Source organism: Pteropus alecto, unplaced genomic scaffold (genome assembly GCF_000325575.1).
Source record: "Pteropus alecto unplaced genomic scaffold, ASM32557v1 scaffold60, whole genome shotgun sequence".
In the NCBI taxonomy this organism is placed as follows: Eukaryota; Metazoa; Chordata; class Mammalia; order Chiroptera; family Pteropodidae; genus Pteropus; species Pteropus alecto.
This window is the reverse complement of record NW_006430726.1, coordinates 752,885-773,862: the sequence shown is the minus strand read 5'-3', so window position 1 is coordinate 773,862 and position 20,978 is coordinate 752,885. Positions and strand designations below refer to the sequence as shown.

At 41.1% G+C, this 20,978-nt stretch overlaps 1 protein-coding gene across 7 annotated transcripts in view; it reads right to left on the bottom strand.

Moving 5' to 3' along the window:
• AKAP13 (A-kinase anchoring protein 13) overlaps positions 1-20,978 on the bottom strand; it is a 234,334-nt gene that overhangs the window by 79,357 nt on the left and 133,999 nt on the right. Inside the window, exon 1 of one of the 7 annotated variants that reach the window (XM_025049691.1) lies at positions 6,001-6,750. The exons of the other annotated variants lie outside the window; for them this stretch is intronic. Within the exon in view, the coding sequence (XP_024905459.1) occupies positions 6,001-6,081 (81 nt within the window). The 5' untranslated portion in view covers positions 6,082-6,750. Of the gene's footprint in view, positions 1-6,000; positions 6,751-20,978 lie in introns of those variants that run through there. 7 annotated transcript variants of the gene reach the window in all.

Sequence of the window (20,978 nt, the reverse complement as noted above, 5' to 3'; positions counted from 1 at the left end):
GATAGATGCACATCAGTGTTCACAGCAGCATTATTCGCAACAGACAAAAACTGGAAACAACTCCAGTGTCTATCAGGAGATGATCGAATAAACAAAATGTGGCAAATACAAACAACAGAATATTATTCAGCCTTAAAAAAGGAAATTCTGCCATGTGCTACAACATGGATGAACCTGAGGACATTATACTAAGTGAAATAAACCAAAGGGTTACAAAAGGACAAATATCGTAAGATTCTAATTACACAAGGTACCTGGAAGAGCCAAGATTAGAATAGCGGTTGCCAGGGACTAAAGATTCTAATTACACAAGGTACCTGGAAGAGCCAAATTCATAGAGACAAGATTAGAATAGCGGTTGCCAGGGACTGTGGGGACTTGTTTAATGGAAACAGGTTGTTCACAAAGATGAAAAGGTTCTGGAGATGGACAGTGGTGATGACTGCACAACAATGTGAATGTGCTTAATGTTACTGACTGTACACCTAAATGTGGTAAACTTTATGTTGTGTGTATTTTATCAATAAAAAAAATGAGTGTGCAGCAGTTAGAGATAAGCAAGCTGGTTTAGAGAAACGTCGTCAGGCAGCCCACACAGTCAGAGGCAGAGCTAGTGATCTGCACCAGATGCTGCCCATCGTGGTCAATGCCACTGCCCAGAGGGCAAACTCCACATCCACCGAGTACGGAAAGAACATCTAAACATGTATCAGCATTTTCAACCACATCCTGCACACAGTGACAGCAGCACCAAGCCTATCAGGTTCATGGTGAAAAATGTCGCGCTTACTATGTAGCTAGGCTGTTTGAGATATAAATTGGATTACAAAACATCTCCCTCCCCTTCTACCCTGTTTCAGAGTCACTGATGTGACACATTTGCCCTGGTCTCATTTCTGTTCTTCAGCCATTCCACTGGCTCTCACTCACAGAAGAAAACTCAAAGGCCGCACTATGTGGCTCATTTGAAACATTTTCAGACTGCTTACCACACATACATGGTAATGTATGTTCTCATGTTAGTGTCTTCCAAAGGGTGACCTGTAAGACTGAGGTTTTAATATTAATAAATGATAAACTGGTTCTTTGTACTACTGGCACTCTGTAGCCAGCTGTGAGACTAAGCTTGGTAAAAGACTTTGATCAACACATTAGGATTAAGAGACAGAATAGGAAGAAACAACAGTGTTGAGATTGCTAATAATTTGAATTTTAAGAGAAAAACAAAGATGATTATAAGCCCATCTAGATTTTGCCCTGATAGAATCTTTGAACTATTAGCCATCTACAGGATTGGCAACTAACTGGATGGGTAGGGGAGGGAACAGTTCAAGACGATTCAGAAAGTTTGTGTAGCAAGCATCTGGAAATGAGGAAAACAGAAATTCTTGCCATTTAATGTTCACATCTTCTGGACACATAAACTCCCAAGACGCACTCTCTGGCTCCGGCCATGTTTATCCTTCTTTAGCTAAGAAGCAAAGTCAGTCTTTGCTTCAAAGCACCTCCACGACGAGCAGCTCATGGACGCTGCAGGTAGTCAACATTCAAAGTTCTGGTGAGCCAGAGTGCACAAAGAACAGGGGATAACAGAAGAAACGCCGGCCACCCCTCCCGCACCCACCCGGGCCCCACTGTTATTTCTCATCCCTGCCCCTTGTGATCACCTAAACCACACCCGCGCTGTGTTCCCATCAGTCTGAAAATAGAGCTGTACATATTTTCGGTGGAGAAGGAACAGCCTTTTGTTTTTGGCAGTGCTTCTGCTACTGTTTATACTGAACATCCTAATAATGCAGCTCATGGTTACACCCAGCCTTCCCAGCCATTGCCCATATTTACTTCCTCTGCAACTGTCTCAGGAGATCCAGCCACAGTTCCAAGGCTGAACAAAAGGAAGCAAAACCCCACCATCCGGACATGGAAGCCAACACTTGAGTCAATGTCTTTTCAGGGAATCAGACTGTAACTGAGCAGATATGTATAAATGTCTTAAATCCTTAGTCTCATTATGTCTGTTGTGTGATACCTGCAGAAGTCTCTTAGAGCAAGCGAACTTTTAAAGGATATGCATTTCTCTGGAAAATAACAGTGTAGTTAAAAGTCAAATATTACTTCTGAGCCTCAGCTAATGAGCCCAGGTGGCCTGTGACAACAGCATAGATGGGGAGGATTCATTCACTGCACAGAAACATGGTTGCAAATCTTTTGACCATCTATCCGACAGGCTGAATTACTCACTACAAAGTATGTTCTCAATAAATCATCAATAACATGAGGAATCATGGTACTATTTATTAACAGGCAATGTTTTCCCAAATAACCCAAAATTATAAAATTAGTAAAACAGAAATGGCCCCTAGACTAAAAGGAGTTTCGATGAGCAGTTAAGCCTAGATTCTGACCCCTTTCTCTTTGGTATGCTAGCTTTGCAGTAAATTTCTGATACCTGCTGTCCTCTGGTGTTAGAACCGTCACAAGGATGCTTACCATGAGTGGGCTACTGAAGTGCATTACGCTTCTTGGAAGGTCAATCCTAGCTTTTTGAAGGATGCTGAGAAAAAGAGGCACGTTGATACCAAAGAGATTCTGCTAACATTTAAAATTCTTCCATATCTCATCTTAAGCATGTGATTCACAGCAACTAACCCCTTACCGTAAGAGCCAAAAGTCATATATGCACCAGAGGAGGGTAAGCAAGGGAAGGACATAGAGTGAGGACAAGGGATGTGTGTGTGTGTGCGCGCGCACTGGGCGGGCAGTGGAGGGGTGGGTGACCAGGAATACTATCAACTCATGTGTTTTTAGAAAAAAAGGATGCTGGCGACTGATGACTGAAAGCAAGAGCTGATCTAAGGATGAAGACCAGTGTACCCAGCCTTAGGGAATCGTAAGGCCTTGATGTGCAAGGGCCGCCATGAAACCAACTGCACAGATCCGACAAAGGGAATATCAGAATGTAGAACAAGCCAATCGAGGTGTGAGTACATAACACAGGATGGGGATTTGGAAGCCAATCCACAGTGGATTATTAGGATGCCAATAAAAGGGGCTGGAGTTGTAAGTGTGGAACACCGAAGTGTCAGACTCAAAACCTAAATTTTGTGGTTACTGTCATATTTCATCTCTGTGATCTTACACCAACCTATCATTGCATTTAGTTTATATAACATGATCTCATGAATCCATACTTACAAATCTTAAAAGATTAATTAAAAATCAATTCAATTAACAAATACTTATTGAGCATTTGATATGAATTAGGTACATTGTTCTGAGTGCTTAGATGTATTTATGAACAGATGAAAAATTACAAGCTCCTTAGTATAAACAAGCACCTTCCATAGATAAAAGTGGATTGAGGACATATGCATGACCACTTGAGACCTGAGGTGTATATATACACAATATCATCTTTTAAAAAAACAATGATTAAGGATACTGAAATTTAAAATGGAAGATAATTGGAGAACAACTTGAATGATTTCATAAAAAGAATTGTGTGGAAAATCTGCTACAAATTGTGTGACAAACTAAAATTATGAGAGATCATGCACCTGTACAAAGTGTTCTAGAAGAAATTCCTACAGTGAGAAAGAAGGGACTGAGATAACTTCTAAGACTTCTTTCAACATGAAAAGTCTTAGAAAAAAATGTGCGTATATAAATAAGAAGTGATATACATATTCATGTAAAAAAAGGAACTGGTCAACTCAAAGCGGTCTAGAAAAGCAAGAAAAACAATCGGATCTGGGGTTGCATCCCATGACGTGTGAGCTGGGAGCCCTTCGGAAACTTACTGAGCATCCAAAACTGTTTTTCCATATGTAAAATGAGACTGGGAATGGAAAAATTAAATGCCTGTATCTCATTCCACCTACTTCTTGCCATTCAGACCACAAAACCATTTCATCATGCCTGGACTACCATAATGGCAACCTAACTGATTCCCACACCGCCAGAATGATCCCGCATACACGTAAACTGAGAAGTAACGTATCCAAGCGAAGCAAGCTCCTCCCCGCAGCTGCCGAGGCCCTGCTTCGCTAGGTCCCGCTTCTGCCTCTGGCCTTCTTCTCAGGCGCTACCGGATTGCTCAGGATGCTCCTGTCACCATGGCTCTCAGGGCCCAGTGTCCGCTGTTTGTTCTTTCTAGGACGCCTTCCCCTTGGTATAGATGGCATATTTTTATCCTCTGGAGATTGGTTTTTAATAAAATGTCAGCTCCCCAAAAAGAGCTTCTAACTAAAAGAAATATTCCAGTTATTTCCCATACTACATGCTGCCGATTTCTGTCCAATCATTTGTAATAGATCGTACTTTATTTAATGTCTGGCTTTGTGGGGAAAAAAAAAACTAACATCTTTGTCATTCAAGGCCTTCATACGCCTCACCACGGCTGATGACAACCCTCAAACCCTTCCTATGAAAACGGGGAGAGAGAGTTGCTGCCTGACAAGTCTCAAATGAAATGACGTACATAGCAGTGTTTTTTTAAATTGAAACAGCATCACGAGTCCAACACGCCTGCGCTGACTTAGCTCCACTCATAAAGGCTTTCGCAACCAGACCAACCATCAAGTACTACACATTTTAGCATTTTTTAAATATATTATATTGCTTAAGATACCTAGACTGACATTTCCTCTCCTCCTTCCCTCTCTTTCTTTTTCCTTTTCCTCCTGGACATGTAATATCATTAAGCATCAAGCACGTAAAGGTCCTAAAAACTAGGCTCTCCCCTAAATACCAAAGAACAAAAATTTTAAAACTTCATCATGATTTCATAGAGGAAATCACCTTTCAGAGAAACTAACATGAACAATAATATCTTGGAACAAGTTCAAAATGCCAAGTTACCAACTGCTCTCAGCCTAGGCCTGGCAAGTCAAATGGCCATCTGACAGCGATGATGGAGGGATGATGAATCTCCACCACAAATCGCTACTCCTTGTGTCCCTGGTCCAATGTGTATTTTACTGGTTCGTGTGTCTAGCCTTCTGAGCCCATTTCTTGGCCTCAATGGACCATTAAAAAAAAGAGGGAACTGCAAGTAATAAATTGAATCAACGAATCAATAAAACAGCTCCACTATTTCCTTGACCAGGGCGGAACATTATCACTTTGCCTAGACGCCCACAGCTCCACACTCGCAGGCGTTCAGGTACTGAGGTTGATTTGGCATCTCTTGAGGCCCTTGGTAGCCTTCCAATTTCCCCTGCTTTTGCCAGAAAGCTAAACTTCCAAAAAGTACTCCTTGAGTCATCCAACATTCCCAGACTCCCATCTTACGGCTGGAGGAGTCCTGACTAATTTTAGATTCAAGGATGCCTTCTGTGAGCAATTAGCTATCCAGAGTCTCCGCCCCCATCCTGCTTAGACACCCACTAATGCTGGGAAAAAAAAAAATACAGCTATCAACAGAGCCTGAGGCTGGATCTGAAAAGCAGTCAAGCCAAGCCAAAAGGGCTACTTTGCCATTTTAATAAACAGATTAATTGGAGGACCTTCCAAAGGAAAGAAATGTATCTTTCCCCTAAAAAGTTGCCAGTGAGAGACAGCAGAAACAACAGACAGAAAAGGCCCAGACAAAAGACAGAGAGACTAAAGGACAGAGGCGGCATGTCAGAGGACGACAGAGACAAGATAGACAGACGGGAGCTGGGCGAAGGGAGACGGCAATGACAGGGACAGAGGGGCAGACATCGCAGGAAAGAGCAACTCTGAAGATGAATTTTCAAGAGTAGGATGTTCTCCTGAGTATAAGAATGAATTTTAAAGCAAGTAAAACCACATGTAGCAAGTGACTCGGCGCTGATTCTCAGGTCCCACAAGAGAGCCCTTTAAGAACCTTGACATCAGCAACCCGACCCCCACCGCACACCGTCCACACATACTTCTCAGCCTCTCTCTTAAGGCAGACGGCCAGGGACCCGGCCATTGAATTCAGGAGAAGAAAGAGCCTGAGAGCTTGAGAATGTGCCGAGCGTGGCTCCTTACCTTCAGCAGCACCACGTCCACAGCCCTGTCCACCTTGGAGATGTCACACAGACTGTAGCGCCTCTTGTGCCGTTCATACATTTTGTCCAAAAGCAGAAGAGAGGAGACAAAATGCAGGAGATGTGCCCGCCGTTAACTCGGGGAAGCAGTGCGTCCCGCAAGTCCAGAGTTCCAAACCTCTCACGGGGGGCGTCTGTGCCTTCCAGACGCCTCTCTATATAAAACCCTCAAAGGGTCAAAAATGAATTAAAAAGAAACCAAGAGGAACCCAATTCCTTAAACTGACCGAGAACTTTATGACAACTTCAGAGCACTGGGATGATGAGTTTATAATTCATAATAGAAACAGTAAATGCCTCCTGATGCTATACTTTATGCAAATCTTGACTGAAGGAGAAGCACACACCATTTCCATCACTGGCGATAACTCCAGTGGAAAAACTAAGAACGAACTGACTGAGCATAATGGCCGATGCGCGTGGGGAAAAAACCAAGCAGGCAATAAAAATCCAGTACGTACTTTGTCAGGAAAAGAGAGGGAAAAAAAAGGAAGATAGCTCTATTCCACAGCGGCGACGTGAAAAAATTCTCCCATAAAATTCTGTTCTTGCTTTAAAAGAATAAAGGACTATCAATTTTTCCTTTACAGGAAAAAGAAAAAAAAAAAAAAGCAGAAGCTTGTTGATTCTGTATGAAGTAAAGAGCCTTCGGAGTCTGTCTCGCACACCAGGCAGTCGGGCTTGGTTCTGATTTAGGTTGAAAACATGTAAGACAGCAGAGGAAAGGGAGGGAGAAAGGCCCGCCTCCTGCTCTGCAACCCCCCCTTCTCCTAGGGCGCTGGCCCTGCCCTACCACAGTCCCCAACCCCCTCCCTCACTCTCGAGAGTGTCATGACTTGCCTTTCAGTGCCGCACCAGCAGCCGAGGAGGCTTGCAAACCTAATTGCAAACATGATTCACCCACAAACTAAGAAGAGAAAAACAAGGCTCCTTTTCCTTTTCCATCCCGCTCCCTCCTCCTCGTCCAACTGTCCCCTATGAAGGAGGCTCTGTTAGGCTCTCTCAGATGCGAGGAGTGCTTTGATGTCAGGGCCATAATAAAGGAAGAGAAAGGTCATCCTAAACACCGTAACAACACACTTATCTATCCCACCACGCACAGAAAACAAACTACGGGAGGCACACACTGCCTCTCCTTGCCAAATGCAAACCAATGATTTAACGTGAGAAAAATGTTAGCCAAGTATGCCAGGGCGATGTCTCTAGGATTCAGAAGTGGCTAGAAGCGTCACCCGGCGGGGACCTCCCTTTCGATGCTCCCATTCACATTAACTGAGCCTTGCATGTGGCTCTGCTACTTCTTTTGCCCTTTTTTTTTTTTTTTAAACTATTCGAGACCTCTTTAGTCCCCACCCTTGGGAACATTCTCCCGGGCCAGGCCTGTTCCAGAATTCATTCTCTCACTTCAGACATTCTTTCACTTGGGTCGAAAATAATTTGGGAGGGAAAAGAGGAAGAGGAACCAAGGAAAGCAAAACGGGGAGAGAGTGGAGAAAGAAAAAAAATTACGAAGATTTTCTCCTGCTAGGAGCCATTAGGCTGCTGACATTTTCCTCAGGTGGCCAGAGGAGTACTTGGCTGGACCAGGACTGTCAAGGAGGGGGCTCAAACACCATGACATAAGGAGCAGGGAGATTTACTAACTGAATTTGTCAATATTGCAAAGAGTTGGTGATAAAGTTTTTCAGTAGCTATAAAAAGAAGATAGAAGGTCTGATGAGTCACCATCCCCTCAGGCCAGGCATTCAAGTTGCCAACCAGCCCAAAGGAGAGAAATGCAGACAGTCCTGCTTGAAGGCAAGCCTTTTCCTCCTCTATGAGCAGCACAGTTACAGCAGTAAGCCCTGGAAGCCTGATGCCACACCCCTCACTGTCCCGCAGAGGTGGACAGCCTCCCCTTCCCCACGTGCCCCCTGGTGAGCCCTGGCTCTGTGATGTCACCAACCTGTGCAGTGAAACAGAGGGTGGTACTTGTTAGGGTGACAATGGAAAAACGTAGAAACAAGATGATTAGAGAAAGGTTAGAGAGTTGAAAATAAAGTTCTTGCTCAGGCTTACCGAAAGGGTGGGAACCTGGTCAGGAATTTACAAATACGTTGGAACTATGTGGTCTGAGGCACAACTCAAAAGATTCTATAGGCTTCAGTGTATGGAAAAATGGATAGTTTGTTTATCTTTTCTGTATGAACCTTCACCAAGCTATAATTGAGAGCTCTCCTTTCTCCCCATATGAATACAAAGCTGCCTCCCCTCTGTCCTCAATATGGTTTATTCCTCAACTGCCGCTCCCTTCTGTTTTAATGAGAATCAAATGTTTCGGGATTCCAAGGTTCCCAGGCATCTCCCTAGGGCTCAGAAGCTCTAATCATAATAAAGCCTTTCTACACCTAACCTCCTCTAACTATTGACTTAAACGTAGAGAATCTATATTGATTTAGCAAATATTTTGTGCCTTGCACTGAAGGCAAACAAAATAAGTAAACAACAAGGCATGTGTCAAGAAGTTTATATAATTAGAGAGGAATCTGTTTCAGAGTAATCTAATTGCCTGAAATGGCCCAGATTACTTGTTTTTGAGACATACAGATTAACCTTTCAATTTCTGACTACCTGCTGGCTTTGTGCTGCAGGCTGCAGATCGAGGTTTCTTACTCTTCATGCACACATGAACGCAGCAAAACGAAGTGGACTCGCCCTTACTTACTCTGTTCCTTCTTGGAAAACAAATGCTCTGGGAAGGGAACATACGCTCTTGTGGGGAAAAAAAAAAGAGTGTGTTTTGCTTTCCCCTCTGGATCTGCTCAGCACTCCCCAACAGAACGCAGAATCTGCAGTCCTGTGCTTTTGCTGCTGATGTGACAATTCCAAGTTTTTATTAAAAACATCTGGAACCACTGAAGTTATTCTGTTAGGATTTTGAAACACCGCAACCAATCATTTTATATTCAAACTAGAGCTGACAGTTACAACTTTGCATTTCGAGAATATTTCCTCTTTCCTTTGAGAACTTATAGTAAAACATTATTTATTATTGACAACAGCTTATAATAGTAGTTTTTATGAGATTAATTATATCTCCCTTCTCCCTGTGTCCTCCATCTACTCTCCCTCCACAAGGGGTCCCAAATTCTTCAACAGAAGCTTTTTGGTTCACTCCTGCCACAGGCCCAACATATGTTCTTAAAGATTCCACAAATGGCATACACAAATATTTCATGCATTATAATTTAACTATAGCATTTCTGTTCATGAATTCAATTTTCTCTTGATTTATTTCATTACAAGATCTAACACCTTACCCAAATTATTTAACATTCTTAACAGGTGAACTCTATTTGGCTCCATTTTGTTCCAGTTAGGGCAGATTCCTGCCTGAAATCCCATAATAAAGTTTCTCAATTAGGATACCACCTAGTGGGTATGCTCAAGACACAAAGGGAACACCAGAGGCCAGTAAACAAAGTAGCACCATGTGACTAGGCACTGGCTAAGTGACTCACCAATGATCAATTTAGTCTCTGCAGGGTACTCAGGTGGCAGGCTAAAAAAAATCAAGGTTTCTTTCCATTCCTGGGTGTGTCATTATCTCCCCAAGCAATCTGGGATAATTAGTTTGACTCCCTGGACCTACATTTCCAAACTGAAAAATGAGAGGTGTTGGACACTAGACCATACCTGAAATTCCTTCTTGATCTGATATCCTCAGTCTGTGACTAAGAAATCTTTATCAGAGGCCGTATAGTTTATAGAATGTAGGTAGATTCAGAGAAGAAGAGAAAAATTGAGAAATTCTCTCAAAACTTCTTGTAGAAAACATATAGTATATTCTTGGGTAATTATATTTGCCACCTCCACTTTACACATGAAATGAAGAGAGGTCTACCACAGTTAATGATTTTCAATAACCTATGATTTCATTAACTTAAAAACAGTGATTCATCCAGAGTTCACATTTGTTGGCCAAATCTACTAGAATACAGATAAAAAACATCAGCTTCCACTAGAGAAACCCCAGTCTGCTTAGAATAACAGAACGCTTCAAATAAGATGTTTTTGAGTATTTGAGTATAAGAAGAAAATTATTTACAATGGCTGCAAAAACACTGTTTCCATCTGGGGTTTGCTTTTAATTTCAGTTGAGGTGTTCAAGCACGACTGTTCCTGGCATTTCTTTGATTCACAGATTTGAAGGTTCCAAGGTTTTAAAAAGCTAAAGGAGAAGAGGAAGGCCTAAAGGACAATCAACCAGGAAACCTTTTCGAATCTGGCAGGCGGCGCCTTTGCTTTAACCCTCTATCGCCTCTGCAAAATGAAGCCAAAAGGCATCTTAGCTGGTAGCGGCAAACTGACAACTGTACCAACAGCAAGAAGAAATTAAGATGGAAGAATATCAGAAAAAACAAAGGTCTCTTCATAAACTTGTGCTCCTTACAGGAAATAGGTCTCATGGAACAAGGCCACAAATGTTAAATTTTACTAAAATTGCCAACAGCTTGGAGAAATAAAAGGAGAAAAGATGGAAGAAAGGGAGATAGCAGAAACATAACTTCAGTAAAAAAGTAAGTGACAGCAGAGTTCAATCCTTAGGACAGGTCTTCTGGGGCCAGGTTTGTTAATAGCAACAACATTTACTGAGTTTCTGATTGTCAGGAGCTTTCATGTGTATAATTTCATTTATTCCTCATAAAAAACTATAAGGTAAATGTTATTGTCCACAGATGCAGAAATGTTGCATTCAGAGTTTAAGTCAGTTGTGTTAAGGTCATGCAGCTAATAAAACAAGTCTGCATTAAACTCAGTTCTGTAAATCTTTCTACTACACGTCTTATTTTGCCACTTGAGAATTACCCAAATTAAAAGAAACTACTATGGAGAAAATGTAAGTTAAAATTTAAGGAAAGAAAACTTAGAATTCTTCACTCATACCATCAATATTCTTAGTTTGATTTTACACAAATGCCAAAGCATAGAAAGAGATGTTATTTTTTCAATAAAAATGACTAGCGGTTCTTAATTTTAGAAAGTACAGATAGAAAGTGTGCCATTAAATGAAGCACATTCAACTTCTTTCTCAACATTTTAATACCTGACATTTCTGTTTAACAGCTTCTCTGTGCAGTATTATGTTAACAAAAATCAGAATGAACACATCCAACACAGGGACTAAACTATATCTGGATACTGACAGTTCTTATCCAGGTCTTCTTTAGAATGAACGGGTATACTGGTCCTAGTATTTTTCTTTGGAGCAAATATTTCTAACATGCACTTCAAATATCTGAAGATACTCTTGTAATTCACTACCCTCCCCAGAGCTTTTCTTCTGGGTCACGGTTCCTATAACTGTTCCTCATGCAACAGGCACCCAACTGAAGCCTCGTCAGTCAGTGTCCTTTTTGTGATGTAGACGCTCAAGGTGAAATCCTCTGAAATTGCACACACTGGGACAGTTAAGATCGAACTGGCTTTCCGAACATGAATACCGCACTTTTACAGGAATATTAGCTTATGGTGAAATAAGCTCACTTGCCATATCTTTTTTCCACTTTGACTTATGTCAAAACAGGTTTCTTCCATACCATAATCTTGTGATTGTATTTTAAAACCCACTTTACAATTTCCCTGCTGAATTATCTCATTTGTTTTAAGTTATCATTTTAGTCTAAAAAGAGTACCTTGAATCTAGACTCTGTCACAGAAATGCCAGCTGTTCCTGCACACTCTGTGTCATCTATAAACCTGAGCAAGGTTAAAAACAGACCCAGAAGTACGATGCTAAAAGCCACCGCTGGAAGGATGTTGTTAGTCCATCCACCATCGGCTACAAAGCCAATCGAACTTTGACTCACATTTCTCCATCTTCTATACAAAACGGAACAATCTGTACAATTTCTTGTTGAAATTAACACATACTACATGGTGTTCTCCTATTGGACCTATCTTGTAACCCTATCAAAAAAGAGAAATGAGACACCACCCACAGTGTACTGTGGGGCAACGTTTCTCTGGGTGGTCATGCAGTCTATCGAAACCAAATCCAAAAGCCTGTCTCATGTGATCAGCAATAAACCATACTCACTGTGACTTCTGTATCTTCCAACGCCACCCCAGCATTACATAAGACAGAGCACTGACCGCTGCCCCCTAAGCTACTCTAACATTTTTCTTCATAACTGTAACATACGAGAAAATTTCTTGTCACATATAAAAGTCTTATCAACTTCATGAAGCCTACGAATGCAAACTTTTAGTTCAGTGAAATAACTAAGTAATAGCATCCCCCTCCTCCACATTTTCTTATACTTAAAAATACAAACTATACTACTCAAGAGTGGATTCCGATGCATTCGTATCATTTGGCTATTTTTCCCAATAAATACATACATTTTTACATGTGCAAAATGCATGAATTCAGACTAAAATCTTGGTCATAACTTCTATTTCAGATGGTAATCTAAGACTCTGAAAGCATGTTTTTATTTAGCATTTAAGTAACTTAAGATGCTTTACTGAAGTATAACTGGCATACAATAAATTGTACATATTTAAAGTGTTCTAGATATTTTCCAAACATAATTTTTTAAACTGAATTTTCAAATTTTCCCAAAGAATGCGGCTTTAAAATACATTAATGCTGTAAAAACCTGGAATGCTAAAAATGCTAAAAATGACAAATTTATATAATAAAGAGCTAAGAAATTTCACATGGAAGATTCATAATATTGTGAGATCATACATAACTTCACATGTCACTGTCCTAAGTCTTCCACAAGCTTTCAGTAAACAGTATGAACATTAGACGAATATTCACTGAACACCTATGCTTGGCAGTGAGAATATAACAGCAATTCAGACAGACCGTAAATAGAATAATGCGTGAGAAGTGCTGGGACAGAGCAATCACAGCACGACAAGAACATTTTGCCTCAAGATGTAACACACTCTAAAGGCCCGCTGAGGAAGCTGACTACTCCGGGACCTGATGGGTGAGCAGGAACTAACCAGGTAAAGGGTGTATGGTGTGTAGGGAGGCGGGGAAGAAGTAGAGAGAGACTGATTTTGTAGACGTTCAGGCAGAAGACCGGGTGCTTAGGTCCAGAGGCAAGAAAGAGCAAGTGGCAAAAGACGAGGCCTGAGGAGCACAAAGAGATGGACTCATATTCAGAAGTCTGAATCACTGCAATAGGAAAAAGCTACTGAAGGGTTGTTAGCAAGGGAAAGGCATGATCGGTTTTGCATTTCGAAAACAGATTTTTTTTCTAGAGAATGCTCAACAGACAGGAAGAAGTAACACTAGACACAGGGAAATTAAGTCACAAAGCTGTTATGGAAGTTGGATGAGAGATGACGGTAGCTTGAATTCAGGTGATGAAAGCATAGATGAAGAATCAACAATTGAGGGGTCAAAGATATTTAACACTAACAAGGACTGGGGCGGAAAGGGTGGGGGAAAAGAAGCATTAGGTTTGACAAGGCTTCACCCTAGGCAACCAGGTAAGCGCTGGGAGGGAGCACAAGTGAGAGGCAGGGAGAGATCCGAAGATGAGTCTGCTTCTAGAAACAGCTGAAGCTGAGGCATCAGAGACAGCCCAGCAGAGCCGTGCAGACAAATGATGTATTCGTCTGGAGTTCGGGAGGATGGCTGGGAGAGGGTACAGAGATTTGGGAATCAACACAGATGTGATATTAAGGAAACGAAAAGAAGTATTCCCAAAAAAGAATAGTAAACAGTGCCAAATGCTGTGAAAAGGTCAAGCAAGTAAAAGATCTCGATTTTGCTAGGTAAATGGTAAGGGCAGTTCTGGCTTAGCAATAGAGTGACGAAATATGGAATTAACTTCACAGAGGAAAATTCAGGTTCTGTCTCTTAAGACATTTTTGCCTTCAGATTACGTACTTTACTGGATCCTTATGTAACGGTTGCTGGAATAGTGATAACCTGGCAACAAATATTTTAGATTGTAAAAAACTTTCTGAGGAGAAAATGAAATGTTAATAGAGAAAAAGGACCGTTAACACGAAGTGAGTTCTGGGCAACACATACGCCTGTCCTTTCGCATACTTTCAGTTCCTTCCAGGAGATCTTGTTATCAAGACCAGAAGAGAACACTTGAGACACACAGTGCTATCCTGGTCAGGAATACAGGTTTTACAATAGCTGGAGGAGGAGGGAAGCGGGGTGGACAGTGTTTTGGCAAGGAAATGCAAAGGAGGGACAGCCAGTAAGTAAGACACGCCCTTTCCATGTGATCATCTGTGGAAATAAGAACAAACCTCTTTCTACAAAACAAAGGCTATGAAGTCAAGGAAAACCACGCTGACATTTACTGACCAGAATGTCCTAATGCGATTTTGTCATTACCAGCATGACGTGGTCAATTAGTAGCCAAATTGTGAATATTAGCCAAATTTATTTATCCATTCGACAAACATGTAAATGTCTGCCCTGGTTATGGTGCTCTGAAAGGTGTTGTGAGAGATGGTAAGGATGGATGAGACATTTTGGGGACCTCGAGGAAACAAAGCAGGGGTAATGGCCTGAAATATGAAACAGCATGGGTAGTACAAATGAAATGTGGAATTTCAGCAAAGGACCGAGGATCTCTGGCTGAACTGATTAGGCTGAAAAGTTTTATAAAGATGGTGGTTTAACAGAAGGAGAAGAAGGGAGAGAGGAGGTGGGCACTGCCTATAAAGAGTGTGAGTGAAGGTACAGATGTGATGAGTGGCAGATGTGGCAGAGGACTAGCAGACTGTCTAATTATATGAATCAAATTCCTGTATGGAAGTGCTATAGCATCAGCATGGAAAAGCACTAACAATCTAGATTATAAAAGCATATGATGTCATGCTAAAAAGTCTGGACCCTGTTCAGAGGCCACTGGAAGCCAGCAAGGACATCTGAGCAGAGACGTGGAATGGTTCGTGCTGTGATTCAGGAAGACTGCACAGAAGTCTGCAGCCTCGTCAAGTCTAATTTCCCTCGTCTGGATACTACTCCACTTGATCCTTACCCAATCTCACGTGCTGCTACACCTTCAGATAGGTACAAGGCTGGTCTCTGGAGTTTCCACAATTACAACGTGGTTCTCCTTTCCCTCAATTTTCCTGGCTCTTCAAACAACTGTGGTTTCTGGAATTCTGAACCTTGTCTCTCCGACCTTAGCCAAAACCCACCTGTCAAATCTCACTTTCCTAATTCAGCTCTCTGCGTACTCTGTCCTTTTCACTCTGTTAGACCCTTAGGCACTCACATGGCGGTGTTCTCCCCGTATCTATCGTTCCTCGGTGCTGCACGCTGGTCTGACTCTAAATAGATGATGAGCTCCTTAAAGGCAGCGGGCACTTCTGAATTTTCTCTCCCTGAATCCCCTAAACACCCAAAGGCTTCATGACTAACTGATTATAGACTTGTTTATAACCAGTCACAATCCTAAGACCTTTCCAATAGCTGACCAGATATGGTTATTAAACAAGACAAGAAAATATTGTCAGTGTGTTAACATATACAAGTGGTGAGTAGTCTTAAAGAGTTTCTGGATTTAAAGGATAAATTCCTGGCCAGATATGAAAACTCATATTCAAAATAACCATACTCTAAGGAAAATCCCACATAAAAAAAAATTAAAATGTTTTACTTAAGGAAATTACTTGACTTAATCTTCCTATTTTTCACTTCATGGCTAAAAAAATAGCTCTAGTACAATCAGTCAGACAAGCCAAAAAAATGATTCAGTTTCCCATGGAAGACTTCTCTCATCCCTCCAGGCAAACACACATCACTGTGTAGGCATGCGTTCCAAGAAAGGCAGAGGTACAACTTAACTCTTTTTATCAGCTGTCCAAAAGACACAGCCAAGGGGAGAGAGAAAAATCCTTCAAGAAAAAGCCTATTGAAGGGATTAAAAAGTACAAATTTGCAGTTTCAAAACAGTTATGGGGAAGTAAATTATACAGCATAGAGAATATAGTCAATAATACTGTGGTAACAATATATGGTGTCAGATGGGTACTAGACTTATTGGGGGTATCGCTTTGTAGGTTTTATAAATGTCTAACCACTATACATCTAAGACTAATATAATATTGATGGGGAACTGTAAATGAAAATTTAAAAATTTTTTAATTTAAAAACAAAAAAACAAAAAAACAAAAAACAACTTTTCAACACTACCCGGGTCAATTTTGGCATTTAGTCATCCTCAAAAGAATATACTCATTTAACCCCTACTTTTGCTCATTTAACCCCTACTCTTTGGAGTTTGCATTTGATCATTTTATTCAACCATTACCAAATTCAAATTCAATCCACTGTTCTGAAAACGTTTAAGAAAGTACAACACAACTCTGTTTACCTGAAATTAAATTATGAGAATTTGCTTTGGAAGAGTTGTTACCACGAAAATATGTTGAAGAGGGGAGAAAACGCTCCTCTGCTTGAGCACATGCGAGCAGAGCTGTCGCACGCGGCACGGCCGCAGGAAGAGAAGGAACAGCTGACCGCTGACCACTGCTGACCAGGCGCAGTGCAGAGAAGAGGACCCCTATGGCCAGGCTGCTTTGGGCAAGTTACGCAGCCTTTCTGGTCCTTAGTTTCTCACCGTAAAATGGTGATAAAAGCATTTCTATTTTATTATCATCTTTAAAATTTTTGCCTTATTTAAAAAAAAAAAGATATTTAAGTCAACCTACGAGAGTGCATGTGAGATAAAACCAAGTAATTGATAAAATCTGACTTAAGTTAGAACTGAAAGAATAAAACACCTCTGCTTTTAAGCAGACCACCATGTTCCCTCTGAAGATACTTTTTATTATGAGACGAGAAAGTAAAAAGAGGGAAAAGTTGAGTTTTCTCTGTAAGGAGAAGGCGGGTAGCTTCACCAGGAGCCAAGACTAAAGGGACCGCTGAGCATCCGAGCGCCGCGCGGTGTCACAGAGAGCGGCTCTTTAAGAAGGTCAGCATAGGACTGGGAACTCAGCTGGACAAGTCGGCCTTGGGAAAAAAGAAAACGGCCTCTTCCTCTGAGGCAAAGGGAAAGGAGTAATAAAAGACAGATATTTATAGATTTTTCCTGGCCAATTCCCAAGTGCCTAATTTGGACTGAACTTATAGCCAGTGTCCCTGAACAATCCCCACCCAGAAGACCGAAATCACAATGTGACCCGCTGGGATAAAGAGCATTTGTTCGGTCCTGAGACGTGACTCTGGGAGAAGGCCCAACACCATGACAGCCTCTCACCTCTCCTCGTGGGACTCTTCCACAGCAGTCCACAAGTAAAACAACCATGCTCGGACTAGATTCCACACCTGGCGACCGCCATGTCCTTGACCCTGCCCTCATGCCCTCCCTCACCTATGCAAAACTCGACAGTCTGCGAGTCTCCCTCAAGTGCTATCACATCCACGATGCCGCCGACTCAAACACCTCCGTCGAAAGGCTGACTTGTCCTTCCACTCCCTCTGTTAGAACCGGCACTAAAAGCACGCACTGATCACCAGTTCCAGGTGCCCGTTTCAACAGTCTCCTGGAGCAAGACACCTGCTGCACCTGTGGCCTTAGTATCAGCAGAGGTTCCTGTGTGAATGAAAGATCCCCGTCTCTCTCTGAAGAGGGTCTTTCAGGGAAGGTAACCCATCCTCAAGAGTAGATCGAACTGATACAGGCTGTCCAGATTCAGAAGCTCTTTGATTCATAAATTTCAATTTGGATACAGAGATATGCACCAGAGAAAGGTCATCTACTCTGCTCGCTACGAACGAATGGCATGAGCAGGTAGACCTCATCAATAAAGAGAGCATGTCAGAAATTAATTAGCAATTAGAAGAACTGCTCTGCCTACCCTAAATGCTTTTTTGAAGTATAAATAGCAGTTTGGGTAGGTTCTTCAAGACCATCCATTCTGAAGACCTGTCTGACTAAAATATATATTGATTTTTAGAGCACTATTTTATTTGTTCCTAATTATCAGAAGATTGGTGCCTTTCTAAATATGCAAATGTCTCTTTTGGAATTAATGTGAATGTTTTTAACACAAACCTTAAAAAATAAAAACTGCTCTCACTTTTAACAAAACATACTTCACACAAAATGGTGAATTATTAGAGACCAAATTTCATAGAAGCATTCTGATTTCTTCAGAGCTATGTGTGTGTTTAATGGCTCGGAAGGAATCAGGTACCCATAGGGATAGTTTAAGTAATAGTTGAGATTATAAAGTATCATCAGGGCCACCGCCTGAGCAGAACACATACAAGGCCTTTGCGCTGTCCCTCCAACTTGCCCTCTATAAGACTATTTACTAATATCTCTCCTCTGCCTCCTCTATGAGGATGCTATAAAAATAAGCATTAGTGGTCTCCAAACGAACACAGCATTATTTAATATTGCTTACTGTTATTATCTTTCTTTCATACGTGTAGTTTTCCTGCATCTGAATTCTAATGGTCCTGTGCCTCCAATTCTCACACTGCTAAACCGAGGATGCTTTTACTCGGTTTTGTTCTACTACTACTAAGACAATTATCCGAATTCTATGTAGAAAGATGAACCACTTTTCTTGGTTCAATCTGAAATACTCAGATTAATGGGTTATCAATGAGGAACTTCTTCTCCACCTGATTTTTAGTTGCAACTCCTGTCATATTGACTAAATCAGGTTTTTTAAACCTCAACAAAATTTAAAAGCTTCAAATATATTTGCTATGGAAATAAGGAAAACAGGATTTTTAAGAGAGAGGGAACTACTTAAGATCATCAGTGCCTGAAGGAGAGAAATGAATAAACAGATTAAGCAAACATAGTCTAATGTAAAGTTCACCGAAGTATTACAGAAAACTCAACTAGAAGTCAGTCTTGTTGAAGTTCTTCTTGTTTTCCTTTTTCTTTCAAGATACTTACCATGTATCCAATGTTATAAATGCCTGTCATGTGTGAGATCATGTAGCAGGTCCCTGTGCAGAGAACCAAGGCAAAGGCAGAGTCACCGGCAGGAGGCGGCAGAGCCAGCGCCCCAGGCAACACTGCGCAGGGCTTGGGGTTCATGGCAGGATCCCATGGCTCTGTGCTCCAGTGTGGGGAAGGAGAAGAGTGAGTGAACAGTGCAGTGTAGGACAAAGCAGCACATCCGCAAGGGTCTCAAAGAATGAAAGAGTGCCAGGGTAGACCCCAGGGGTGCATTTCAGGCAGAGTAGACCAATGAGCAAGTACAACGATGGATTTAAGCAAAACCAGGAGTGTGCTGTGGCTGGCAGGTGGACTGTAGATTGGAAAAGCACTGATGATGAGACCATACGAGTAACCTCAGGAGCCAGACTCCGAAGCCCATGTATGCCACACTGCAAGGTAAAGCGCTGTGTCAGTAAGAATCTATAACGTGAGCTAAAGCAGCAGTTCTCAAGGTGTGGTCTGCAGATCGTTGAGGGTCCCAGAGACCTTTTCAGGAGGGGAGTGGGATCAAAACTATTTTGACAGTAATGCTAAGATATCATTTGCCTTTTTTACTGTGTTGACATTTGCACTAATGAGCCTTCCCAAGAATCAAAGCAGTTTTACCAAAGTGAACCAGTAGTTATTATATTCTTTGCTGCCCTACACTCACAGTTTAAAGCAAAAATATTTTCACAAAGGACATCCTTGATGAAGCTGTTCATTAATTTCATTAAATTTCAACCATGAGATACACATCTTTTTAATATTCTGTGTGACAAATGGGAAGTACACATAAAATACTTCTTTCTTTCTGTAAACAAGGTATAATGGTTCTCTTGAGGAAAATCATTTGTCTCATTATTTTAAACTGTGAGCTGAGCGAGCCACTTTTTTCATGGAACAGCAGTTTTACTTGAAAGGACTGACGAACAAATGATGCTTATTCAGAGCTTGGGTATTTTCTTGGAAATGAACAAAGTGAACCTGTCTCTTAAAAGAAACAACTGGCAGTATTTATCGCTGATGGTACAATTTAGACTTTCAAGTGAAAATGAGAAATTGGGAAAACTTGAATCTGCCACTGTGGGCTTACCAGTTGACCAATACTTAAAAGACATTTCTGAAGAGACTAGTGGTGAGATTTCCTGATATTGTAGAATAAAACACAAGTCCACATTTGGAAGAGTTGGATTACACAGTAAATCAATATTTTCCAAATGACTGATGAACAATGTCAGAAAATCATATATGGATAAAAGCTCCATTCAAAGTACAAGACAGATCAATGGTCTTTAAAATACCAAAGTACAAAAAGTTCAATGGTGTGATTTCAGATTCCACACCACAAACCTTTAAGAACCTACCATCTGTCGTTCCTGATCTACCATCAAATAAGAACATCACAATTATCTGAGAGAACTTTAAAAATATTCTTCTCTTTCCCAAGCATATATCTGTGTTAAGCTGGATTTTCTTAATAGATTTCAACCAAAACAACAGACTGCTACAGGTTGAATGCATGGGAGCTAAGAGAATCCAACTGTTTTCTCTTAAGCCAAACATTAGGTTAGACCAAGGCCACTCTTCCTTCTAGTGTTGGTTTTGTTTGAAAAAGTTTTTTTTTTTCCATAATATACATTCTTCACATTAACAAGTGATGGGTTTACTATTACTATAAATAAATTAATATTTTTAAATGTCTCAGTTTTAATCTCTAATGTGGCAAATAAACATATAAACAAAAGTTGTTTGGCATCCTCAATAATTTTTAAAAGTGTAAAGGGATCTGGAGACCAGAAAGTCTGAGAACTGCTGGGTTATCAGGCAGAAAGAGTGGCAAAGAATCAATGAATCCAGGCGAGAGAAGATGTTAACTTTGACAGAAGGGGAGTGGAGAGAGGAAGGCATCTGGGATGAAACTCTCCAGCTTAAGAGACTGTATGAAAGCCAATGCCTTTAGGTATAGATGAAGCGAGGCCCGAACAATGTC